At 41.8% G+C, this 26,502-nt stretch overlaps 1 protein-coding gene and 1 pseudogene across 2 annotated transcripts in view; one reads left to right on the forward strand and one right to left on the reverse strand.

Moving 5' to 3' along the window:
- LOC124615469 (baculoviral IAP repeat-containing protein 6-like) overlaps positions 1-26,502 on the forward strand; it is a 144,836-nt gene that overhangs the window by 61,108 nt on the left and 57,226 nt on the right. For both annotated transcript variants that reach the window (XM_047143382.1, XM_047143383.1), the window contains exon 3: positions 18,748-18,896. In XM_047143382.1, coding sequence (XP_046999338.1) covers positions 18,748-18,896 — 149 coding nt within the window. The remainder of the gene's footprint in view (positions 1-18,747; positions 18,897-26,502) is intronic.
- Positions 24,554-24,670, reverse strand: LOC124617089 (annotated as a pseudogene).

A 26,502-nucleotide genomic window follows, 5' to 3' on the forward strand; every position in this document is an offset into this window, starting at 1 on the left:
CATTGTGGTAGCTCTTTAAACTATGCACGTGCTTGCAAGCTGTGTCACTTGGTTCATTGCCCTGCTGACAGATGCCTTCGTGCAGAGGAAAAACAAACTGCATGTAGTGGTGCACATGGTCCTCAAGGACAGATGCATATTTGTGTTGATCCAGAGCCTCTTCGAGAATGATTTTATCACCCAGGGAGTGTCACAAAAACCTTCCCCAGACCATAACACTCCTTCCTCCGGCATAGACCCTTGACAGGCGGGGTGCTGACCATTTGACTGATGAGCCGTAAAATGTGATTCATCTGAAAAGGTCACATGTCCTCGCTTAGTGGACATCCAGTTGTGGTATTGGTGTGGAAATTCCAGCCTTTGTTGCTGATGCACAGCAGTCAGCGTGGATGCGTGAATCAAGTGCCTGCTCTGGAGGCCCTTATGCAGCAGTGCTCATTGAATGGATATTCAGGAGATGCTGTTGGTAGCGCCTTGGTTCATTTGGGAAGTCAGTTGCTCAACAGTCGCACATCTATTCTCCCATACACATCTCTGCAGCTGTCATTCACCCGTCACTAATGGCCTGTGGTGCACCACTGTTCTCTCAGTGCCTGTTTTGGACGGTGTCATTTTGCCTTGCATGGTAAACTTCAACCATAGCAACATTGTCAGTTTACAAGCTTAGTTGCTTCATAAATCCTTCAACCCTTGGCCCGAAAGCTAATGAGCATATCGTTTTGGATGTCAGATAAATTGATTGGTTTCACATTACAACTACTGCACTGTTTTCCATGTCCCCTTGACATGATTTATGTACTCTCCACTGCTAGTGCTGCCACCTGCCATCTGAGACTGGTTACCACAAGTTGACATCGAATGCAAACATTTGTCACGTTGTTGTGACTGGAACCATGTAGACTACATCAAAAGAAAAATGTTCATTGCTTTTTTGTATGCTTCTGTCTGCTCTCATAGAGTTGTCTAAGATTTTGAGAAGGAGCCTCTAGTGTTCAGAAACACTTTTTAAATTGCACATTATTTTAACACTAACATGCAGAGTTAAACCTGTCACTGCATTTGCTCAGAATATTGGCAAACTTGTGCCATAGTTCTGGTGAGATGTAAGAAATTGAACTAAAGGTAAAAACAGTTATCTTTACTCCTTAAATCGTACCTTAGTTCCATATTTGATTGCATATGTTGCTGTCTGTATAAGTTTGTACATTATTTATTTAACTATAGTTTTTAAGGTGCAGCTAATAATTCTTTACTTAAACATTCTGTGTGTAATGAAATAAGACTTAATATGCTACCACTGCAGTGTTTTGAGTTGCTTTTATACAATTTATATATTTTATTTATTGATTCTTAACATTTGACTTGTATTTGTAAGGATGACAGTTAGTCCCTGTTAACTCTCCAGTTACAGATTTTCTATGCTTTCCTACACAGCTTAAGGGAAATGTCCTTGAAGGTTCCTTTGGAAGGACATCATGCTGACTTATTTCTTCATATTTCCCAATCTGAATTAGGTTCCATATCAAATGACATCATTTTTGACAGTACATTAAACCCTTGCTTAAAATATATATTTATATATATTCATCTCCAATAGTCACCAACAAACCCAATTCACTTAGTCCTGAATTTCCTCCTTATTCCTACATAGGCTGAGAAAGGAGCTGATCTTCTGTTGACACTATTACAGCATATGGGAATATGGACAATGAATTGGCAAATGAAGCAGCACAGGGGCTTCACAATATCACTCACAACGTGCAACCCCTGTAGAGGCAATGATTCACTGTGATGAATTATTTGCAACTGGGGGAGGGAGGGGGGGGGGGGGTGAATGAGTTTGAGTGAGGAAAAAGAAGCCAACAAGCTGCAGTCAGTGAAGGCAGTTGCATAGCAGTGGACAAACTCCTTTGAATTACTGAAGCAAGATACATTACTACTTTGCCTCAGAGTAGCACATCTATTTCATCCTCCAATGGCAGCTCCCACATTTGCTGATGATCGTAATGTACGAACATACACAGAGTGAGGTCTCATGGGACTCACATTTGGGAGGACAACTGTTAGTGACCCTGTCCAACCATCCTGATCCAGGTTTCCCTAAATCACTTAAGGCAAATGCCAGGATAGTTCCTTCAAGAGGGCACTACCATTTTCTCTCCTCATCCTTCCCTAATCTCGGCTTATCTTCTGTCTGTAATGATTTCGTTGTCAGTTGGTTGTTAAACATTGATCTTATATCCTTGTGGAACACACTTATTACTATCTGGGGAATTGTCATTTATTTGTGCCAGTGACATGAGATATTAAAATAATTTGTCCTTTACGAATTTGCAGCTGCCATACAAACTGGTCCCAATTATGCTCAATTGTATTCATCTCAGCAGATCCGCAGACTATTCCATTCGCTTGGTTCCTGCTTCCTGGAGGAAGGCTTCTATGAACTGGGCACAGTTTGCCTGTGCATTATTGTCGTGATAGATGAATTCAATTTGTAAATGTTGAGTGTAGTGCTCTGCAACAGATTGCGGGATCCTAACATTGCACAGCCCTCAAATAACCCTTGATAGTGATGAGAGGAATCAGGCATTTATGTATACACTGAAGCATCAAAGAAAGTGGTATAGGCGTGCATATTCAAATACAGAGCACTGTGGCCGGCAACACTTGTATAAGACAAAAAGTGTCTGGCACTATCGTTACATTGGTTACTGCTGCTACAATGGTAGGTTATCAAGATTTAAGTGTGCTTGAATGTGGTGTTATAGTTGGTGTGCAAACGATGGGACACAGCCTCTCTGAGGTAGCGATGAAGTGGGAATTTTCCTGTACAAACATTTCACGAGTGTACCGTGAATATCAGGAATCCGGTAAAACATCAAATTTCCAGCATTGCTGCGGCCGGAAAATGATCCTGCAAGAACGGAACCAACAGTGCCTGAAGAGAATCATTCAATGTGACAGAAGTGCAACCCTTCCGCAAATTGCTGTAGATTTTAGTGCTGAGCCATCAACAAGTGTCAGCGTGCGAACCATTCAAGGAAAAATAATCAGTATGGCTTTCAGAGCCAAAGGCCCATTTGTGAAGCCTTGATGACTGCACGACACACAGCTTTTTACACCTTGCCTGGACCCGTAAACACCAACATTGGACTGTTGATGATTGGAAACATGTTTTCTGGTCAGACTTCCCTCATTTTGAATTTTATTGAGTGGATAGAAGAGTACAGGTATGGAGACAACCTCATGAATCCATGTACTATGGACCCTGCATGTCAGCATGGAGGCTCTGTAATGATGTGGGACATGTGCAGTTGGTGTGATATGGCACCCCTGATGTGTCTAGATAAGAGTCTGACAGGTGACACATACGTAAGCATCCTGTCTGATCACTTGCATCCATTCATGCCCATTGTGCATTCCGATGGACTTGTGCAGTTTCAGCAGGACAATGCAACACCCCACACCTACGGAATTTGCTACAGAGTGGGTCCAGGAACACATCTCAGTTTAAACTATTGTACTGGCTGCCAAACTCCCCAGACACGAACATTATTGAGCATATCTGGGATTTCTTGCAACATGGTGTTCAGAAGAGATCTGCATCCCCTTGTACTCTTTCCGATTTACGGACAGTCCTGCAAAATTCATGGTGTCAGTTCCCTCCAGCACTACTTCAAATATTAGTAGTCTATGCCACATTGTGTTGTCGCATTTCCGCTTGCTCACAGGGACCGTCAATGATATTAGGTAGGTGTACCAGCTTCTTTGGCTCTTCAGTGTAAATAGAACATAACAGGACTTGCCTTCTGTACCTGTAGGCTGCGTGCATGTGATATACCATGACGTGTGGCCGCATTTAGACTGTTCTCCACTGATATCACACACACACACACACACACACACACACACACACACACACACACACACACTCTCTCTCTCTCTCTCTCTCTCTCTCTCTCTCTCTCTCTCTGCGCTCATTGGTAAAGAAACCGCCATTGACCCAGGTGATTCCTTGCCCTACTCCTCTGTGCGTTGTAGTGTATGGTAAATGGAAAATGCCAAAGTATTTGCGTGTGTTTAGTTGGTTCTATCTGGATTGTCAGTGCCCTCTGAAAAGGCACTGTGCAGTTCTGTTGTATTCTGCTCAGAATACCTATGAACCATAATTTGTATGTAGCTGTCATCAGTTGTGGACGATCAGCAACTACTATGAGACAGATCTTCACTGTCTTCTTTCTCACAGCAGTGATTGAATGTTGAGTGGATGTCCCTCTGGCCTACAATTTCCCAGGCTAGCAAATCATCTTGCTGTAAAGTGAGTACTTGCATATAAGCATGAAATGACTCTTTAAAGCATGTTGTGACAGGCTGAACAGTATACACACGCTGCGTATTCCTGTTCGCAATTGGGAGATACTGCTCATTCTACTTGAATGGACTGCACTGACAATGTACGTTGATTTTCCACTATGTTACACATGTGGGTGTGTGTAGTGATGTGTTGCGAAAATAATATTGAGAAGTAGTGGGGGGGGGGGGGGGGGAGGGGGAGGGAGAGGGAGAGGCTGCTAAATAATGAGGGTGGTACCATGGGCATCACCACATGGGACGGGGGGGGGGGGGGAGCAGAGAGAGAGATTGTGTCTGCCGTGCCTGCTCCCCCATTAATTTTTGAAATGCATTTTCAGTATTTTCAGCCTTAGTAGATGAAAAAATACACTGTTGAAAAAATATATGGAAGATTAACTAATTGCACATACTACAAGCTCGTATGCATTAAGAATGAGTGGTTTGCAGCATTTACTAACAAGCCTATTAATCAAATCTGCTACTAATCCTCACTAAAAAGACTTTATTCCGAGTTTTAATGAATTGTGTTTGCACTACTGTGAGTGGTGATGAAGTGGTATAGGTAAGCATGAATGTGCTGGGTTTTTCTGCGAGTTTGTAGATGACATGCGGCTAACAATCAAATGTCATATCCCTCACCTTGCACACCCCCTCCCTCACCTTGCACACCCCCTCCCTCACCTTGCTCACCCCCTCCCTCACCTTGCTCACCCCCTCCCTCACCTTGCTCACCCCCTCCCTCACCTTGCTCACCCCCTCCCTCACCTTGCTCACCCCCTCCCTCACCTTGCTCACCCCCTCCCTCACCTTGCTCACCCCCTCCCTCACCTTGCTCACCCCCTCCCTCACCTTGCTCACTCCCTCCCTCACCTTGCTCACTCCCTCCCTCACCTTGCTCACCCCCTCCCTCACCTTGCTCACCCCCTCCCTCACCTTGCACACCCCCTCCCTCACCTTGCACACCCCCTCCCTCACCTTGCACACCCCCTCCCTCACCTTGCACACCCCCTCCCTCACCTTGCACACCCCCTCCCTCACCTTGCACACCCCCTCCCTCACCTTGCACACCCCCTCCCTCACCTTGCACACCCCCTCCCTCACCTTGCACACCCCCTCCCTCACCTTGCGCGCGCGCCCCCCACTCCCTCCCTCCCTCACCTTGCGCGCGCGCCCCACACTCCCTCCCTCCCTCACCTTGCGCGCGCGCCCCCCCCACTCCCTCCCTCCCTCACCTTGCGCGCGCGCCCCCCCCACTCCCTCCCTCCCTCACCTTGCGCGCGCGCCCCCCCACTCCCTCCCTCCCTCACCGCGCTAATGTAGTGCTGGTGATGCCGATGGGAGGTACAAAACTAAAACTGTCCGTCCCTTCCTCCAGATGGTATTATAATTAAAGGGTTCATCTCTTTTAAGTGTAGCCTCTTGTGTCCAGTAGTTGTCACACATAATCGGAGAGTGATTGTTACTGTGCATAAGGATTTCTAGATAACGTTGTTTTGTTTGTTTGTAATTCATGTAAGTAAGATATTGTGTAAACACTGACATCTACTGTCAAACACATAACAGCTACATTATGGTGACTGCATGTATGCTAGTTTATAACAAGATTTATTGCACAGGACTGTTGTGAAACCTGCTGTTCAGTTTTTGATTTTGAATTGGTAGTTGATTAGGCTATTTTCAGTCTTGTTTCTCGGTTGTTACAAACTCTGTTGAAATTTGTTGTTACTGTTGCTTATGATAAACATTGTGCTGTCCAGGTTCTTTAGTTTGTTTGGGCCTGTGCTTGTACTGCTTGTTGCCAGGCAAACCTTTTTTTACTTTTTTTATTTTGTAGATCAGTTTGTACACAGTGTGCTTCATAACCACTTCCCTCAGCTATTTTTGAAAGTGTTTGCTGCTCAGTCTTGTGTGATGGTGTTCATTGCTTGATGCCTTCAATGAATACCATAGCAGGATATTGTCACATCACCTTTCAAAATCCAAAGAAATTCTGGTCGTATGTAAGGGCTGTTAGTAGCACCAAAGTTAGTGTCAGTCCCTAGCGAATGACGCAGGAACTGAAAATGAGGGTAACATAGCGAAAGCTGAAATACCTAACTCCATTTTCAAATGTTCCTTAGCAGAGGAAAACCTAGGAGAATTGCCACAATTTAATCCTTGTACCAGCGAAAAGATGAATGAAATAATTATTAGTGTCACTGGTGTTCAGAAACAGCTGAAATTGTTAAAACTTGGGATCTGGCAGGTTCTACACTGAATTTGCAGCTGAGTTAGCCCCTATTCTACCTATAATTGATCGTAGATCTCTTGAACAAAAAACTGTGCCAAGTTCTTGAAAAAGGCACAGGTCACATCTGTGTACAAGAAGGGTAGTAGAAGTGATCCACAAAAGTATTGTCCAACATCCTTGATTTCGACTTGTTGTAGAATCTTAGAATATATTCTGAGCTCAAACATAATGAGGCATCTTGAACAAAATGACCTCCTCAATGCCAACTAGCATGGTTTTCAAAAACATCAGTCCTATGAAACACAACTTGCATGTTTCACTTGACACACTGAGAGCTTTGGATCAAGAGAACCAGGTAGATATAGTGTTTCTTGATTTCTGAAAAGCATTTGACTCTGTACCGCACCTTTGCTTATCGTCAAAAGTACAACCATATGGGGTATCAAGAGAAATTTGTGACTGCATTGAGAACGTTTTGGTAGGGAGGACACAGCGTGTTGTTTTGGGTGAAGAGTCATTGTTAGATGCAGAAGTAGATTGGGTGTTTCCCAGGGGAGTGTGTTGGGACCCTTGCTGTTAATGCTGTATATTAATGACCTTGCAGACAATATTACTAGTAAAATCAGCCTTTTTGCAAATGATGCACTTATCTATAATGAAGTACTATGTGAGAGAAGCTTCATAAATACTCAGTGAGATCATGATAAGATTTAAACATAGTGCAGAGATTAGCAACTTGCTTTAAATGTTCAGAAATGTAAAATTGTGCACTTTACAAAACGAAGAAACGTATTATCCTATGACTATAATATCAGTGAGTCACTGTTTGAATCAGCCAACTTATACAAATACCTGGGTGTAACACTTTGTAAGGATATGAAATGGAATGATCACATAAGTTCAGTCATGGGTAAAGTAGGTTGCAGGCTTCGGTTTATTGGTAGAATACGGAGGAAGTGCAATCAGTCTCCTAAAAACATTGCTTACAAATGGTCGCAGGATTATTTAATCCAGTGGAGAGTTTATTTAATCTAGTGTTACAGTCGATTGAGGCCATGATAATTGAGAGCGGACAATGTGCTGTAAGGATAACTCGCATTTGCACAGTTCAGAAAAGCTGGTGATGGAGGGAAAGATCCAGGTGGATTCGCTAGTGAGGCAACCATCGAAATAGTCTGTTATGTTCTGCTGCATGTTTGACAGTGGGTGGTCTACTATGCTCTTGACCAGAGTTCGGCAGTGGCTGTTCATCCTGGTAGTCAGATGGTTGGTAGTCATACCAATATAAAAAGCCATGCAATGACTTAACCAGAGCTGGTAAATGATGTGGCTTCTTTCAGAGGTGGCCTGGTCCCTCAAGGGGTGGGATAACAATGTGACAGTGCTGGAATAGGAAGTGCTCGTTGGGTGGAATGGGGGGATGTTTTGCATCTGGGTCTTTCACTGGGATCTGATCCTTGTGGGAAGGGATTGGGGTTGAGTGTGGCATAGGGATGGACTAGGATGTTGTGGAGGTTGGGTGGGCAGTGGAAAACCACTGTAGGAGGGGTGGAATTATCTCTGATAAGACAGCCTTCATTTCAGGGCACAATGTAAAGCAGTCAAAGCCTTGGTGAAGGATGTGGTTCAGTTGTTAGTCAAATGTCAAATGTGGTACTGGGTGACAAAAGGGACTCTCCTCCGTGGCTGGTTCTTAGGGTTGGGCGGGGAGGGGGGGGGGAATGTGTGGGAGGATTGGGGGTGTGAGTGGAAGTGGCACAGATCCATTTGCAGGCTGGTTCTGGTGGATAGTGCTTGTTTCTAAAGGCCTTGATGAGACCCTCAGCATATTGAGAAGGGAATTTTTGTCACTGCAGATACACTGTCCCCAGGGTATGGGAGGGATTTTTTGGCGTGTAAGGAATGACAGCTGTCAAAATGCAGATACTGTTGGTGGTTGGTGTGTTTAATATGGAGAGGTGTGGATGGATCCATTAGTGATAAGGTGGCAAGCTGGATTGATGACAACATTAAATGGATGTGAGAAAAAGTGTTGAGATTGTGAAGGAAAGAAGATAATGTGTCTTGGCGGTGAGTCCAGATCGTGAAGATATAATCAATGAACTTGAACCAAGCTAGGGGTTTGGCGTTTTGGGAGGCTAGGCAAGTCCCCTCTGCATGGCCCATAAAAAGGATGACATAGAAGGATGCTATGTGGATGCTCATGGCTATGTCATGGATTTGATTATATACCTTGATCATAGGATTAATAGTTGTGAGTAATGATAAAGTTAATATGGTGTATGAGGTTGTGAGTTCAGAGTCTGAAGGGCATTGGGCAAGGTAGTGTTAAATACTGTTAAGACCATGAACATGAGCGATGTTGGTTTATGAGCAGGTAGCGCCAACAGTGACGAGCAGGGATCCAGGAAATGGGGTGGGGGGGTGCTGGAGAGTTGAAGGAAGTTGTTGGTATCTTTGACGTGGGAGGCTAGACTACAGGCAATTGGTTGGAGGTGTTGGTCAATGAGGGCCAAAATTTTTTCAGTGGGGGCACAATAACCAGCTACAATGGGGTGTCCAGGATTGTTGGGTTAGTGGGTATTGGGGAGCATGTAGAAGGTGGGTGTGTGGGGTGTCACAAGAGGAGGGGGGAAATGGATTCTTGGAAGAGCCTAACACTTTAAGCAGTGACTGGAGGTTATGTCAGATTCCTGGGGGGGGATTTCATCACTGACTACTGTAAATGATGTAGACAACAGCTACTCAGTTGTTTCATAGTTCTTTACTTTTACTGTTAACAACCCCCAATATTACAGTGTTATATGGCCAGTTCACTATTGGTCAACTTTTGATAAGCCTCATTAATAGCTTGCAAGCATACTGCTACAATAGTTTGTTGTTGAAGATCTATAAGCAACAAATAGCTAACCACGCAGTTCACAGTTCTTGCAGAGTAATAAGGTATGTGTGACACTATTTCTCAAATAAATTGAACAGACACTGTCATTGTTCTAACACACAGCTTATTTGTGTTACACCAATTCCACTGTTCAGTTGGCGCATTACTCTGATACAGACTTCCCGTCTGAAAATCGGCCGTGGAATGACTGACTCAGGACCAAAAATCGGGCCTTTGTATATCCTCTCAATACAAGGTACTGAAACTATACATTTCAGTTAACTGCTTACATCAAAACATTTCTCCTTTTTAACAGTTTCTTCTACCACAAAGGTTAGGCTGTATTATTTGTTTAAATAATGAAATTAACAGATGTAGTTATGCAAACAATACTTTTGACCGACCTGGTAATTATTTTGTAATTAATTAAGGGCTGGCTTTACTAATATTTTTTCAAATAGAGCCAAATAAATACTTGAAGAATCCTAGTAGTTCTTCTTCCAAATGTTTATAATTAGATAATTTATTTTTGTTTATAAGTCAAAATAGAATCTAAGTCATGAAACAATTACGGGTGTCACCCTGTAACAAAATATATTAAATAGGATAGTCAAAATAAGTTGGGAAATTAATTACATACACAAAACTAAGCATAAAATTGGATCTGGCGCTATATTCTTTAAGACTGAGGGCTATCCTTTCTCTTTTAAAGAAATTGAGATTATACTCATGGATTTTAAAGGTAATTAGGCAAAAATGAAAATAAAATGAATTTAAGGAGGCGGATGGCAAAACAAGGGAGAAAGTAAAAACATCCCAGCTTGCTTTGTTACAAACCCAACTTGCCACCTCCCTGAATGTTGACCACCACCTATCTGATGGATCCTTTCACACCTCTCTCCACATTAAACACACAGTCACCAGAAGTATCTGCATTTTGACAGCTCTCATCCCTTGCTCACCAAAAAATCCCTCCCATACAGCGCAGCCACCAGGGGACAGTGTATCCTCGGTGACAAAAACTCCCTTTCTCAAAATGCTGAGGGTCTCACCAAGGCCTTCACAGACACACACTGTCCCCAGAACTAGTCTGCTAATAAATCTCCTGTCCCATTTCCCTTCACACACCCAATCCTCCTTCATCACCCAGTACCACCCTGTACTGGAACAACTGAACCACGTCCTTCGCCAGGGCTTTGATTACCTGACATCATGCCCTGAGTGAGGGACATCCTACCAGTTATAATTCACACCCCTCCTACAGTGGTTTTCTGCCACCCACCAACCTCCAAATCATACTAATCCATCCCTATGCCACACTTACCATCTCTGTTCAATCATTGTTAGGCTTTTTATATTGGTATGACTACCAACCATCTGTCCAGAAGGATGAATGGCCACCACCAAACTGTGGCCAAGAGCAAAGTAGACCACCCTGTGTCAAACATGCAGCTGAACACAACACACTTGATTTCAATGGCTGCTTCACTAACCAAGCCATCTGGGTCTTTCCCTCCAACAGCAGCTTTTCTGAACTGTGCAAATGGGAGTCACCCTTACAGCACATTGTCCACTCCCATAATTATCCTGGCCTCAATATACTGAAACATATTGTCTCCACACTCTCCACCCAACAGTTTCCACCACTTTCGTCCTATCATCTCCTCCATATTCTCATCTCGCACCCTGTTTGTCGCCCTCAGCCAATGCATCCGTCTATCTTTCCCTGCTCGTCTCCTTTACTCCCTCCACCTCCCTGCCTCACAACCTCCTGTTGGCATTCTAGTCCCTGCACACTCCACCAGACAGCATTCGTCTCTCTCCCCATCCATGCACTACTGTCCCACCCCCTTCCCCATCCTGTTCAGTTTGCTGCTTGCATCCCATGTGGTAGTTGCATTCTGGCCCAAGATGCTGGAGTTGCCCATCAGGTGTGCATGCTTGAGTGTATGAATGGTGTGCGTCTTTCTCTTCCTGATGAAGGATGTGGCTGAAAGCTTTATGCAAGTGGGAGAAGTGCTGGCAGAATTGAAGCTGTGAGGATGGGTCATGAGTCGTGCTTGGGTGCTCCGATGGTAGACCACTTGCCTGCAAAAGGCAAAGGTCCCAAGTTCGAGTCTCAGGCCAGCACAGTTTTAATCTGCCAGGAAGTTTCTTTATGTAAGTGTTTTAATTGTGCCTGTCTGCAGCTTAACATGTCTCCTTCATGGTAAGCAGCAACCTCTTTCCCTACATTGGTGATATTCCTACGTGGAGTTTCCGTTGTTGTTATCCAATTGTAGTGATTCAGGAAAGTAAGTATTAGCATTTACCTCACATACTACAGAGGGAAACCATATGACCAGTTCTGTACAATGGGATCTAAACTCCAGTTTTCATTTGGATTTTAGAAGGGATATCCCTTTGTTAACACCAGTAATGCAAGCAAAATGGGGGCAGATCAACCAGGATGAAGTGTAATTTTAAGAAATCTCTTACATCTGTATCATCTCAAAGAAGCATCCGAGTTGTTTGCACAAATTATGCTATAATTTTTGACCAGGGATCACACGTGGCAATTTGTAATAAATGGGTAGCACATAGAAAACAGAAGAACCATACATGAAAAGTTTAATGCACATCATTTATGTATATAGGATTCAGAAACGTACTGGAAAGTTGTTAACTGATGAGTGAATCTTTGGTGTGCCCCTTCCTGTTGTGAGTAAATTTCATCATGTAAAATGGTTTCAATTTGTAATTCATTATTAGTTTACTTTGTTACTCATGATGTATTTATGGATGTTATGACTGATATTACTAACTCTTTTACTCATGTTTCCCATTGTTTAGTAGAGGATAATGCTGCCCATAGCCATAGTTTTCTGTCATGTTTTACTGCATAGTATTTTTGTTTTTAATTTTTACTCAAATTAAGGTATTTTCCCCAGCTTTTATTCACACACACACACACACACACACACACACACACACTGAAGACATAGTTAATTGTAGGGTGGGGGTGGGTATGTGTTCAAATGTTCATGGTTGTCTGCATCATCAAGCTTCCCTTTCCAGTTATCAGGGATCTTATTTGAACAGATCACACCCACCTGAGATTAAGTAATGAAAGTATAATGTCTTAAGAGATTTGAATTACATTTTGCTCTTCAAAATGTTTTTGAGTTAGTCCTTGTAGCACTGTAGGGCAGACACTGTATGTTTTCTGTCAGTACTAAGCTTGTCAAATGACTTTGCAGAGAACTCTGCTAACAGTCAAGTGCTGAATGTGACTGATTCATCAGTGTCTTTCACTGAGACTTCATCCCTGCCTTCATAAAAATAGTGACATTATATTTCATTTAAAATTACTTGATAGGCAGCATCTATCACTTGGTGCTACAGTGTTATCACATGTTAAGGTGACATACAAACACAGTGTATCATTTTACAAGTGCTGATATGCTCTTCATGTAACACAGAGCAATGTTGGAAGCTGCTGCCATCAGATAGGGTGGAAACATGAGATGCTCTCTGCAGCTGATTTAAAATTTACCTATGGCTGAAGTGTGGCAGACAATGCATTTTGTAGCCCCAAAATTACATTCGCATCCTAACCTAACCACAGCCTCTTGATGTGCAGTGTAGCCAAGAAAACGGTGGCCAGCAACCTGCAGCAGAACTATTAATGATGCTCACTTTGCTCATGGAGATCAAAGCTGATTTGTGCAAGCAAACTCAAGACAGTTTTAGCACTACAGCCAAACTGTAACTTCTCACTTTTGTTACATGACACTGACCGAAGAGCAATCCTACTTGGAAGTCATTTACAGCTTCTAGGTGACACAGGCAGATTCCAAAAGAGAGGAGGATAAGAAAATGATATAGCAAAAGATTAAAAATTAGATTGAAAACAATTAGTTTAAAATAATAATAGAGCTATATTGGTAAAGATTTAAAAATGGAAAAATATATTATTGGGCAATATTCAAACCTACATCCTTTTGCACTGCAAACTGTGACTTTAGCACTGCACTACAGAAGACATGCGGATTATGTAGTTATATTTATTTATCCATGTATCCAGTTGCAATGATATTTTCTGCCTTCAAAAATTTGATTTTATACTATATCGCATGAAGTTTACCTACTGTAGGCCGGTCTTTATGATGATTGAATATGTGGAGCTGAATCGTGTCTTGTTCACAAGAATAAGCAGTCTTTGGCTAGTGGCGAGTATGAAAAGTGTGTGTTTCGTTGCCAGTATTGTGTGTGTGTCATCATGTATGATGAAATGTGAAATAAGGTTGGTCGGACCCAGGAGGTGGGATCCAAACATAACAAGAGAAAAAGCCACTCAAGAACTGGAAATGAACTGACTATTTCTTGTGGCAGTTCGGCAATGACAAGCAGTTCAGACATGATGTTGAGCACTGTGGATGGAGGAAGACACATGAAATACCAGCTATCAAGTAATTTTAATCAGACTGTATTGACAGAGATCATCTTTTTTATGCTCATAACAAAGTATTCCGTGTTATCTCAAATAGCTTGGCTCTTTCCTTGTGAGTCAGTTTCTTACTTGGAAGGAATGTTACCCCAAGGGGACACCTGGGAAGGAATCTGAATCATTGTTGTGGTGGATTTTGTTACCAATCTGTCTCTTAGGTAGGTGTCCCACAAATTCTTCAGAGAGGTGAGTCAGTAATGTTTCAGGCCTGTATCAGGGTATGGATGTGAGAGACCTCTCAGTGCTATCAAGGTGTGACTGTGGTAAGCAGTGATCTTGGGTGGGGTCGGGGTAATGGGAGTACAGAAGAGGCACTGGATAAGAGGGTGAAGGATGGAGTTGGGTTGGGGATAGACATAGTAGTGCTGCCTGTGGAAGTGTGTTGGGATGTGGTGGGGATAGGACAGTGGGTTGCAAAGTGCAGTATAGGTATATTATGCCATGGGGGTAAAGGGGAGGAGAGTATTTTGTACACCTCTGACGAAAGTCATAGTCCGATAACTGATGACGTCTAGCAGTCTTCTTTCAGTGTGCCTGCATGCCACTCAACACCATCGCTATGTGACAAGTAGTGATCTATCCTATTCATATTTTTATTATTCCAGCCAAGATTTTTCATTGTGTGGTCAATATATAAATTTATAAATACAATGGATAACAAAGGGCCTATTACAGACCCATTGTTTTAATATGTGCTTAAACTGTTAGCTGCTCAGTGAACTCTAGAACAGTATCATTTCAAAAGTTACCATATTTACTCGAATCTAAGCCGCACTTTTTTTCCGGTTTTTGTAATCCAAAAAACTGCCTGCGGCTTAGAATCGAGTGCAAAGCAAGCGGAAGTTCTGAAAAATGTTGGTGGGTGCCGCCACAACTAACTTCTGCCGTCGAATATATGTAGCGCTACACAGGCATGCTTTGTAGGCACAAAGATAAATACTGGCACCAAATCCTCTGCGTCAGTAAATAAATTAAGAAAAAAGGTGGAAGACGAGCTTTTTTCTCCGCCCCGAGTTTCGACCACTGCATTTTTATACATTGTCCAACGAAGTAAATACAAATTCCGTATTGTTTATCTTCGAATGTAGCAGCATTCAATGTACTACGAAAATCCAACTGGCAAGACTGTTTTGGATGATTGTCAATATGGCCAACTCTACTCGTCAATATGGCGAACTCTACGTTCTGAATTTTTTCTGACCTGTGAGAAGAGATGGTTGCTAATAGGAACTTTTACGAATTGTGAATCCCATGTAGTATTCTCTTAACCATAAGAATAATACGAATATAAACATTTTGCCATGTATTGTTTCGTGTTTGCTGCAATCTCATTTAAATCCTGTCTGCCTAATAAACTACGAAACTAGAGCGAGACAACAGCAAACGTGGAAGAATATAGATATCATATTATGTCATCTGTGACCAAAATGGTACTGAAACAGAGGATGACAGACTAAAGGCCGAAATACTAAATGTCTTTTTCCAAAGTTGTTTCACAGAGGAAGATTGCACTGTAGTTCCTTCTCTAGATTGTCGCACAGATGACAAAATGGTAGATATCGAAATAGACGACAGAGGGATAGAGAAACAATTAAAATCGCTCAAAAGAGGAAAGGCCTCTGGACCTGATGGGATACCAGTTCAATTTTACACAGTGTACGCGAAGGAACTTGCCCCCCTTCTTGCAGCGGTGTACCGTAGGTCTCTAGAAGAGCGTAGCATTCCAAAGGATTGGAAAAGGGCACAGGTCATCCCCGTTTTCAAGAAGGGACGTCGAGCAGATGTGCAGAACTATAGACCTATATCTCTAACGTCGATCAGTTGTAGAATTTTGGAACACGTATTGTGTTCAAGTATAATGACTTTTCTGGAGACTAGAAATCTACTCTGTAGGAATCGGCATGGGTTTCGAAAAAGACGGTCATGTGAAACCCAGCTCGCGCTATTCGTCCACGAGACTCAAGAGGGCCATAGACACAGGTTCACAGGTAGATGCCGTGTTTCTTGACTTCCGCAAGGCGTTCGATACAGTTCCCCACAGCCGTTTAATGAACAAAGTAAGAGCATATGGACTATCAGACCAATTGTGTGATTGGATTGAGGAGTTCCTAGATAACAAGACGCAGCATGTCATTCTCAATGGAGAGAAGTCTTCCGAAGTAAGAGTGACTTCAGGTGTGCCGCAGGGGAGTGTCATAGGACCGTTGCTATTCACAATATACATAAATGACCTTGTGGATGACATCGGAAGTTCACTGAGGCTTTTTGCAGATGATGCTGTGGTGTATCGAGAGGTTGTACCAATGGAAAATTGTACTGAAATGCAGGAGGATCTGCAGCGAATTGATGCATGGTGCAGGGAATGGCAATTGAATCTCAATGTAGACAAGTGTAATGTGCTGCGAATACACAGAAAGGTAGATCCTTTATCACTTAGCTACAAAATAGCAGGTCAGCAACTGGAAGCAGTTAATACCATAAATTATCTGGGAGTACGCATTAGGAGTGATTTAAAATGGAATGATCATATAATGTTGATCGTCGGTAAAGCAGATGCCAGACTAGGATTCATTGGAAGAATCCTAAGAAAATGCAATCCGAAAACAAAGGAAGTAGGTTACAGTACGCTTGTTCGCCCACTGCGTGAATACTGCTCAGCAGTGTGGGATCCGTACCAGATAGGGTTGATAGAAGATATAGAGAAGATCCAACGGAGAGCAACGCGCTTCGTTACAGGATCACTTAGTAATCGCGAAAGCGTTACGGAGATGATAGATAAACTCCAGTGGAAGACTCTGCAGGAGAGACGCTCAGTAGCTCGGTACGGGCTTTTGTCAAAGTTTCGAGAACATACCTTCACCGAAGAGTCAAGCAGTATATTGCTCCCTCCTACGTATATCTCGCGAAGAGACCATGAGGATAAAATCAGAGAGATTAGAGCCCACACAGAGGCATACCGACAATCCTTCTTTCCACGAACAATACGAGACTGGAATAGAAGGGAGAACCGATAGAGGTACTCAAGGTACCCTCCGCCACACACCGTCAGGTGGCTTGCGGAGTATGGATGTAGATGTAGATATATTCGTATTATTCTTATGCCTAATAGTGATACAGTCAGAAATGAAGCACAGCAATTGACTAAACTTTTAAATCTAAGGTGACTCTAATTTCTGTGCAGAATGTAATGCACTAAAGAGGCGCCTGCAAAGATTTTCAAATGGAGAAAAATTTTCGCTAAACTCTCGTTCAGAACATCTTCTATCATATGCAGTCTATTATTTGGTTCTTGTCTCTCTCTCTCTCTCTCTCTCTCTCTCTCTCTCTCTCTCTCTCTCTCTCTCTTTCTTTTTTAAATTGTAAGCAGCGGTAGCGCGCACAAAAGCAAGCCATGCCACGAGCGGCAACAGGCCGTAAACACGCACTATCAGAATGCGACACACAATGCATGACACAGAACAGTAATGAATTTTCAGCTTAGAGTGACGTAAACACCTATAACAAAGAAAATGGCGCTTATCAGATCAAAGAAAAATAAGCAATCAATCCAACCCAGACGAAGCACGTGAAAAAGAAAGGGTACCCATATAAATACGGACGGAGCCCCTGACGCATAGCAATGGCTACCTGATAAAGCTTAACTGCTAAGCTTACGACTCGAACCAAACTACTGTAGCTGTATCGTCATTCATTCGACCCAAATTGTGTCTCATATTACAATGGACCAACTTTGTTTCGATTTGGAGATTCTGCCTAAAACTTTTCTCTCCCCTTGAATTTCGAGTCTCAAATTTCAGGTGCGTCTTAGATTCGGGAATTCCCCCCCCCCCCCCCCCCCCCCCCCCCCCTCCCCCTCCCCCCTTGATTTCGAGTCGCATTTTTCAGGTGTGGCTTAGATTCGAGTAAATAGGGTAATGATCATGTTTGATCAAACCAGACTTTAATTAAAAAGATGTGTAGCATTATTCATTATGTTTCATGACATTAAGCACTTGGTTCAGGAAGTCATAGACAAGAGTTTCAGTTGGTCTAATTCGTTAGAACAATTTTGTATGTGATCAATTATTTTATAAGTTAAATTAACATTTTTTGTCATATTTGTCAACCTTGGCTTGTGTAAGGTTTTTGGGTAAATTTGTCTACTCAAGGAAACATTTTTTAACATTAGATAGTGGACAGTCTGTTGTGTTACAATCTTTTTAATTATATTACCTGGAAACCATCAGTGTTGCAGTATGTTTTATTTTTTAATGTAGTACGTCCAGTATACCTTCGGTTAGAGAAACCTAATGCTTTTACTAAACAACATAAAACCAGTTTTTAAGATTATTTTAATTTTAATTAAAATATGTTATGTACTAGTATAATGTTTACTTAATATAATAGCAGACTTCGGGATCTTGATATTCTAGGTGTTTTGCTTCAAGCATATCGATTGTAGGCAATGTAAACCTTGTAACTCCATTTTCTTAAATTTTACAGAAGAAGCAAAAACGGTTTCTTGAAAAAATAGTGATACAGATAATATTGCTTCATGCTTAACAATAGATTTGACAAATCCATGCACTTGAAGATCTCTCTTTGATAAAGGAGTTACTCATTACTGGAATTATGATGATTTCACATACATAGGGAGTTAAGAGGTTTTCATTGATATCATCTATACGTTAAAATAATGTTCCATATCTTTTTACTGCAATTGAAACTTTTCTTTATTACTGCAAAACTGGAAACTTACATTTTTCCCGATTTGCTTTGAAGTGTTTAAGGTAATTTCATTTGTTTCTTTTTTAGTGGAAGGCCCAAGAGCACATTTGTTCAGCAGCCAATTTAAAAAGGCTCTGCCTCCATCCTCACAGCAAGTGATGAGAATTGCTCAAGAAGTGGGTGCTTTATCAACATCTCTACCCCTTGATATAGGGTCAGCTATTTTTGTTCGCACTGTAAGTTGTAATTTGTTTACTTATAATCCATCCATAATTACAAATTCTTTCCTTACCTTCCTTTCTTCTGTTTTGTGTTTCACTGTGAAGTCTGTCATGTTGCAGCTTGTAGTAAACAGTTAACAAAACTGTTAAACAGTTGAAAAAGTTTATTACCGCATAATAGTAGACATGTGCACAGAATAGTCTATACAGATGAGTGGTTATCAGTTAATCTTCCAGCAGCCAGTGTCTTTTACAAGGTTTCTTACAGGATGTAAAAGTAAATTGCTGGAAAAAAATAGTAAACCTGGAAAGAAGACGTTGGATTGATCCAGTGGTGGCATATGCCACCTGGGGAATAGTGAATGTACTGATAATGGCTTAAACATCGTCTGCCAACAGGTAGCTTAGTTGGAGACAAAGTAATACTTACTACAGCCAACTGAACAAGTTCAAAAGGGTTAAAATTGTAGCCTTCCAAATGGTTGGATAGTCCTTTTGAAGAATTGCCACACAAGTTGGATATGTTGTGGCAGTTGTCCAACAATGCTGGTATCAGTGGTCACATGAACGTTCTCACACCCAAAGGCATAGTTCTGGACTTCCATGTGGCACAGGTGCCCATCAGGATTGTTGTATTGTGAGAGCAGCAATGGCAGATAGTACAGCTACCACAGCACAGACAAGAGAGCTAGTGAGCCCAGACATGTCAACACATTGTTGCATACAGGTCATTAGCAGTGGGACTATGGGCATGCTCACCTCAAGCCTGTTTTTCCTTGTGCCAGAGCATCGACATGCACAGCTCAGCTGGCGTTGTCAGAGGATCACTTGGAAGATGGAATGGCACACCGTGGTCTTCAGTGATGAAAGCAGATTCTTCCTGCATGCAAGTGATGGTTGGTTGTGTGTGCAATGTAGATGTGGTAAGTACTGTCTGATAGTGTATTTATCCAAGACACACTGGCCCACCCCAGGCCTTCAGGTTTGGGATGCAGTAAGCTACAACTGTTGTTCACCTTTAGTGTTTCTAGAGGGGGATGCTAACCGGCAGTTGGTACATGCAGAATATGTTCCACCTGTCCTTTTTCTGTTCTTAAAAGAGGGTAATGCTCACCTGCAACAGCATAACACATGCCTATAGACTGTCCACGAAACTCAGTATGCTCTGCAAGATGTGCAGCAGCTTCCCTGGCCAGCACAATCTCCGGACTTGTTTCTGATTGAGCGCATATGGGATGTACTGGAATCAGAAGTGACTTGTATGACTTGTCAGCCAACAATTCTTACAGAATTAGGTGAACAGGCCAAAGAGGCACGACATAACATATCCCAGGACAGTATTTGCCATCTGTACGATTGACTAGATGCCAGTCAGCACCAGCATTGCCACTCATGGAGGCTACACCAGGTACCAATATGGATGTATCACCATGGGTGTTTCACTATGGGTCGGTACCTGAGAAATGCTTGTGCTATTTATCTGTAAATGTAATCTTTTGTGTACTTGATGTGCACTGTTGCAACAATATATCTTGAGTGAATTGGAAATCTTTAAAAGGATGCACAAATTTTTTTCCCCGGTGGTGTAGATAGTGTTATGATGGATGCAGAAGACCCATTGTGATTCAACAGCACCTGAGAAAGCTGCTCTGAAAGCAAATAGAGCTCCACTACAGACTTCATATTCAAAGTCTTGTAGAAAAACAGACATCAATGAAACTAAAATTAGCATCAGGGGAGCCATGTGTGGATCATCAGTGAATTAAGAAGTAAAATGTTACTACTGATGACAGAAAATCTTAAGCAGTTTGGTTCCTATGTTAAATCAGTAAAAAGACCAGTGCCATCTAAGCAATCACCCAGTGACCATATTGGCACCGAAACAAAGGAACGTCGAGTAGACTGAAATACTGAATTATGTCTTCTGATATTGTTTCTCTGGGGAGCATGGAAATGGCAGTTCATCCTCTAAATTGTCACGCGATCACCAAAATAACATTTATAAAATAAGTGTTGCTTAAGGCTTTACAGACTGACTAGTTGCAGGAATGATGCTCGGGTTTGACATCAAATGTTGTGAAATACGGGGAATATTTCATTGGTGCAACTGACAGACATCGTCAGCTGTGACGAACACATTACTGAGCTATGACTGAAGCCTCCTATTGAAGTCTGTTATAGTGACAAATGTGAAGGCGCCAAATTTGGTACCCAGTAGTGAAGATTTTCTTGACTAGTACTGGGAAGACCAGCTGTGCCACCTGTCAGATGAACTGATAACTCTTGTTACTACTGGCCACTATAATCTGAATATTTAAGTTACACCAAAGTGTGATCCCTTGGATGATCAGTAGGTTATATATTAGGAAGTGCACACAGACAAAAAGTGGGCTTCAACCACAGGTGAATATTTTAATTTGTTTTCAGCATAGTGCTTGCTAATTACATTGTTCTCTGTAGTCAAGTTTGTAATTGGGAGCACTATCAATTAAGTAAATAGTAGGAAACTGCTCTGATAATGCCCATGTATCGGTTTTATTTGAATGTGAAATCTGGAGGTGGAGTTCAGTTTACTCCATCTACAAATGGCTTCCTGCTAACACAGAAACTTCTTCATTGGGTTACTGCAATTAGTGATTATTCGGTGAGTGAGTGGGTGTCAGTGTAAAACATACAAAGATGTTATTGCACTCCGACAAGAAATAATTACCTTTATCCAAGGCAGAGGTAAACTTACACAAGGTATTAATGTGTGTTTCATTGTGAAGGGAGCTTGTGATCGACTGCACAGTGCCTGAAAAAGAACCATTGACAGTGTAGCTATTTACATTTAACAAATGCCTTGACTCATAAAAGGTACGCAACGGCAAGTACGCATTCCCAGTCTGTCCATTTGTGCAGTTGGTAGCTTCTTCTACAATGCCTTCTGCTGGCACTCCATGCTACTTTATCCTATGCAAGCCTTGTCATCTCCAGGTAATTGCTGCAACCTACACCCATTGCACATGCTTATATATATATCTCAATTTCTGTCAACCGATCCTGGCTTTTAGACAATGTTTGCCACAAATTTCTCCCCCTTCCCTCCCCAGCCCCATCCCCAATTCCATTCAGTTCATCCTCATTTGTTACATGAGCTACCCATCTAATCTCCAGCATTCTTGTCTAGAACAGAATTTCCAAAGTTCAGATTCTCTTCTTGTGTGAACTGTTGATATTCCACATTTTGCTTCTGTACGTGGCTATACTCCAGAAAAATTCCTTCAGCAAATACTTCCTAACTCTTAAACTATATTCTGTGTTAGCAAATTTCTCTTCAGAAGCACTTTTCTTGCCTTTGCAAGTTTATCTTTTATATCCTCATGACCTCGGCCATCATGAACTATTTTTCTGCCCAAATAGCAAAACTCTATTACCACCACCACCACCACCCTTTAGTGTCTCTTTTCCTAATCTAATTCTCTAAGTATCGCCTGATTTGATTTGGCTACATTCAGTTAACTTTCTTTTTTGCTTTTGTTGATGTTTATCTTAAATCCTCCTCTTAAGTCGCTGTCCATTTTGTTCAATTGCTGTTCAAAGTCCTTTGCTGACTCTGACAGGATTAAGTCATTGGCAGGCGTCAAACTTTTTGTTTCTCCCTGCTTTTAACTCATTTTCTAAATTTTCTATAGTTTCATTTACTGCTTGCTTAGTGAACAGATTGAATAATATTCGGGAAAGGCTACAAACCTGTCTCACTTTTTTAACTATTACTTTCCTTTCTTGCCCCATAGACTCTTAAAACTGTCACATGATTTCTGACCCCTGCTATCTTGAGGACTTGAAAAAGTGTGTTCCCATCAACTTTGTCAGAAGCTTTGTTTTCGTGTACAAATACTGTAAATGTGGATTTGTCTTTTCTTAACGTATCTCCTAAGATAATCTGTAGGGCCAGTATTGCCGAGGGTGTTCTTACATGTCTCCAGAACTCGGTGACCTTCAGAAGTTGACTTCTTCCCATATTTCCATTGTTCTGTAAATAACTCATGTCATTATTTTGCAATCATTACTTACTTAACTGATAATGAGGTAATATTCATATCTGTCAGCACCTGCTTTTTTTTAAATTGAAATTGTAGCATTATTCTTGAAGTCTGGGGGTATATGCCAATCTCATACATCTCGAACACTAGGTGGAATAGTTCTCTTGTAGCTGGCTTGCCTGAACATATAAATTGTTCTGATGAAATGGTATGTACTCCTTGATTTGTGTGTCTCAGTGCACTGTCAAGTTCTTCTACAGTACTGTATCTCCCATCTCGTCTTCGCCTGTGTCGTCCTCCCTTTCTGTGTACGTCTAAGTCTGCATGTGCATACACAGTCCACAGTGTGTGGCGGGGGATACCTGTACTACTATTCGTAATTTCCTTTCCTGTTCCCCCACAAATAGTGAGGTGAAAAATGACTGTCCACATGCCTCCATACGAGCCCTAATTTCTCTTCATTATCTTTAAGCGAAATGCATGCTGGCAGCAGTACAATCGCTCAGCAGTCAGCTACAAAGGTCAGTTCTCTAAATTTTCTCAATAGCATTCCTCAAAAATAATGTTGCCTTCCCTCCCTGAATTCCCGTTGGAGTTCCTAAAGCAACTCCTTAATACTTGTGTATTGTTTGAACCTGCCGGTAACAAATGTAACAGCCCTCCTGGGAAGTTCTTCGATGTGTTAATTTTGTCAGACTCGGTGCAGATAACAAATACTTGAGCAGTACTCGAGAATAGGTCACACTAGTGTCCTATATGCTTTCTCCTTTACAGGTGAATCACATATTTCTAAAACTCTCCCAATACACTGAAGAAGTCAACCATTTGCCTTTCCTATGACAGTCCTTACGAGCTTGTTCCATTTCATATTACTTTGCAGTATTATGCCCAGATATTTACATGACATGACTCTGTACAAGCAGCACGCTATTAAGCTGTGTCCAAACACTGCTGGTTTCTTTTTCCTATTCGTCAGCATTAACGAAATCAAACATTGGAAACTCCAGGTAGGAATATCTACAATGTAGGATAAGATAGATTCCTACTTACCTTAAATAAGACACACTAAGCTCGAGACAGGCTCAATTAAGACACCTACATGGAGCAAAAGATACACATACGCCATTCATACACACAAGCAAGCACGCCTCCAACATCATGACTGGAATCCGGCCTGAGCTAGCTGCCACCCATCACACCAATTAGAAACTTCATCCAAGTCGTCTTGTATCCTCCTGCAGTCACTCACCACCACCTTCCCATGCACCATGGCATTATCAGCAGACAGCAGCAGTATGCTACCAACCTGTTGGGGCACTCCCAGCAGTACCCAATTATGTTACTTATGAAGTCCTGGAGCCTCTCACATATCTGGAACTATTCCATGTGTTGATACCTTTGTAAAGTCTGCAGTGACACACCATATCAAATGCTTTATAGTAGTAGCACTCAGTCTTCAGGCCACAAGTGGCCCATCGGGACCATCCGACCGCCGTGTCATCCTCGGTTGAGGATGCGGATAGGAGGGACGTGTGGTCAGCACACCGCTCTCCCGGTCGTTATAATGGTTTTCTTTGACCGAAGCCGCTACTAGTCGGTCGAGTAGCTCCTCAATTGGCATCACGAGCCTGACTGCACCCCGAAAAATGGCAACAGCACATGGCAGCTGGATGGTCACCCATCCAAGTGCCGGCCACGCCCGACAGCGCTTAACTTCGGTGATCTCACGGGAACCGGTGTATCCACTGCGGCAAGGCCGTTGCCGTCAAATGCTTTATGGAAGTGTGGAAATACTGAATCTACCCTGTTGCTCTTCATAGCTTGCAATACATTGTGTGACAAAAAGGGCAAGCTGAGTTTCGCAAGTTTGATACTTTCTGCAACCTTGCTGATGCGTGGACAGAAGCTTTTCTGTCTCAAGGAAATTTTATATTTGCACTGAGAATATATTCAAAAATTTTGCAGCAAACCGAAAGTAACAATATGCTGTATAATTCTGACTAAGGCCTTACTGACTAGAAGCTATTATTTGTGACAGTCGTTTTGTTGTCTCTACCTGCAACTCAGCATGTCCTCTAAATGGTTGATAGCAAATTTCCTTTTCACAATATTGTAGCATTCCATTTTGGATTTTCCATTGCTTGATTTCTTAAAGTAAAATATAAAACTTAACTGCCTTAATGTTCATTTCCATTGTGCAGCCCCTCTATATACTCTTTTCAGCTTTTCCTTCTGTGATTGGCACTGGTTTTCCATCTGAGTGCTTCATGTTCAGATAGATGCTTCTAGTTTCTATAGCCATTCTACGTGCTTCTGTAGCCTTAGACTTGTCCCCTAGCCATTCTTGCTTAGCCATTTATGCATTTTTTGTCAGTCATTTTTTAGACATCTGTATTACCTTTTGCTTGCTTTATTTATTTTCTGCTTTATTATATTTTCTCCTTCCATCAAATTCAGCATCTCCTGTGAAGCCCAAGGATTTCTACTAAGCTTTCATCTATTTGACCCTTTGCTGCCTTCACTATTTCAGCTCTCAGAGCTATCCATTCATCTTTTTACTCTATTCCTTTCCTCAGTTTCAATCAGTTGATGAACCCTAATGCTCCCTCTGAAATTTGGAACGACCTCCAGTTCTTTGAACTCCTTAATTTCCTACTCTTTTGCAATTCATTCAGTCTTAATTGACAGTTCATATGAAATAAATTGTGGTCATGGTTTATATCTGTCCTTATAAAGGTCTTGCAGTTTAAAATCCAACTCTGAAATCTGTATTGCCAGTTATAATCCATCTGAAACCTTCTGGTGTATCCATGTCTTTTTCACATATGACCAAATGTTTCCAATGATTAAGTTTTGCTATGTGCAAAATTCTACCCGGTGGTTTCCTCTGTTGTTCCTTTCCCCCAGTCCATATCCTATTACTTCTCATTGTCTACTAAATTTCAGGCCCCATCAGAATTAAATTTTTCCCTCCTATAACTACCTGAATAAGGCCAGGGTGTATACACCTGTGAAAACTAGAAAATCTGGATAAATCCAGGAATTTTTTCATCTGGTAGAAACTCAAGAAAAAACAAATATTATTTATTGTTTTAGTTCTTGAGCAGAAAAAAACATTGCTCACAAAGCACCTATGTCCTTAGCGTAAGTTAGATTAAGTAGTTTGGTCCCATGGTAAAAAAAAACAATAAGTTGATTTTTGAGCGCGTGCATAGAGTACGTGATGTCTGTCGGGGGAATCCTTGTCATATCCAGAAATAAACTTTCCTGCAGGCAAAAGGGGACCGGGCTGTATAAGCTGAGCGGAGTAAAGACGAACGAGTGAATGCCATTCGCTGTCTGATTATGTTATTGTTTGGGTTTGCGAATGATCAGTGTTATAAGTACTAGGGAAATTCATAGATTCAGACTATGAGTGGAAATAAAAAACTAACAGGAATAACGGGTAAGAAAGATTACATATTATTTCTCGGTGTATCCAGGAAAATGAAATTTTGTCAGAAAATTTTTGGCTAGATTGCAACACTAGTAGGGGCCAGTTGTACAGTCCCGGTCTAGCAGCCCCTTAAGTTCTATTCTGGAAGTAGTGCGGAAAA

This window comes from Schistocerca americana, chromosome 5 (genome assembly GCF_021461395.2).
Source record: "Schistocerca americana isolate TAMUIC-IGC-003095 chromosome 5, iqSchAmer2.1, whole genome shotgun sequence".
Lineage (NCBI taxonomy): Eukaryota > Metazoa > Arthropoda > Insecta > Orthoptera > Acrididae > Schistocerca > Schistocerca americana.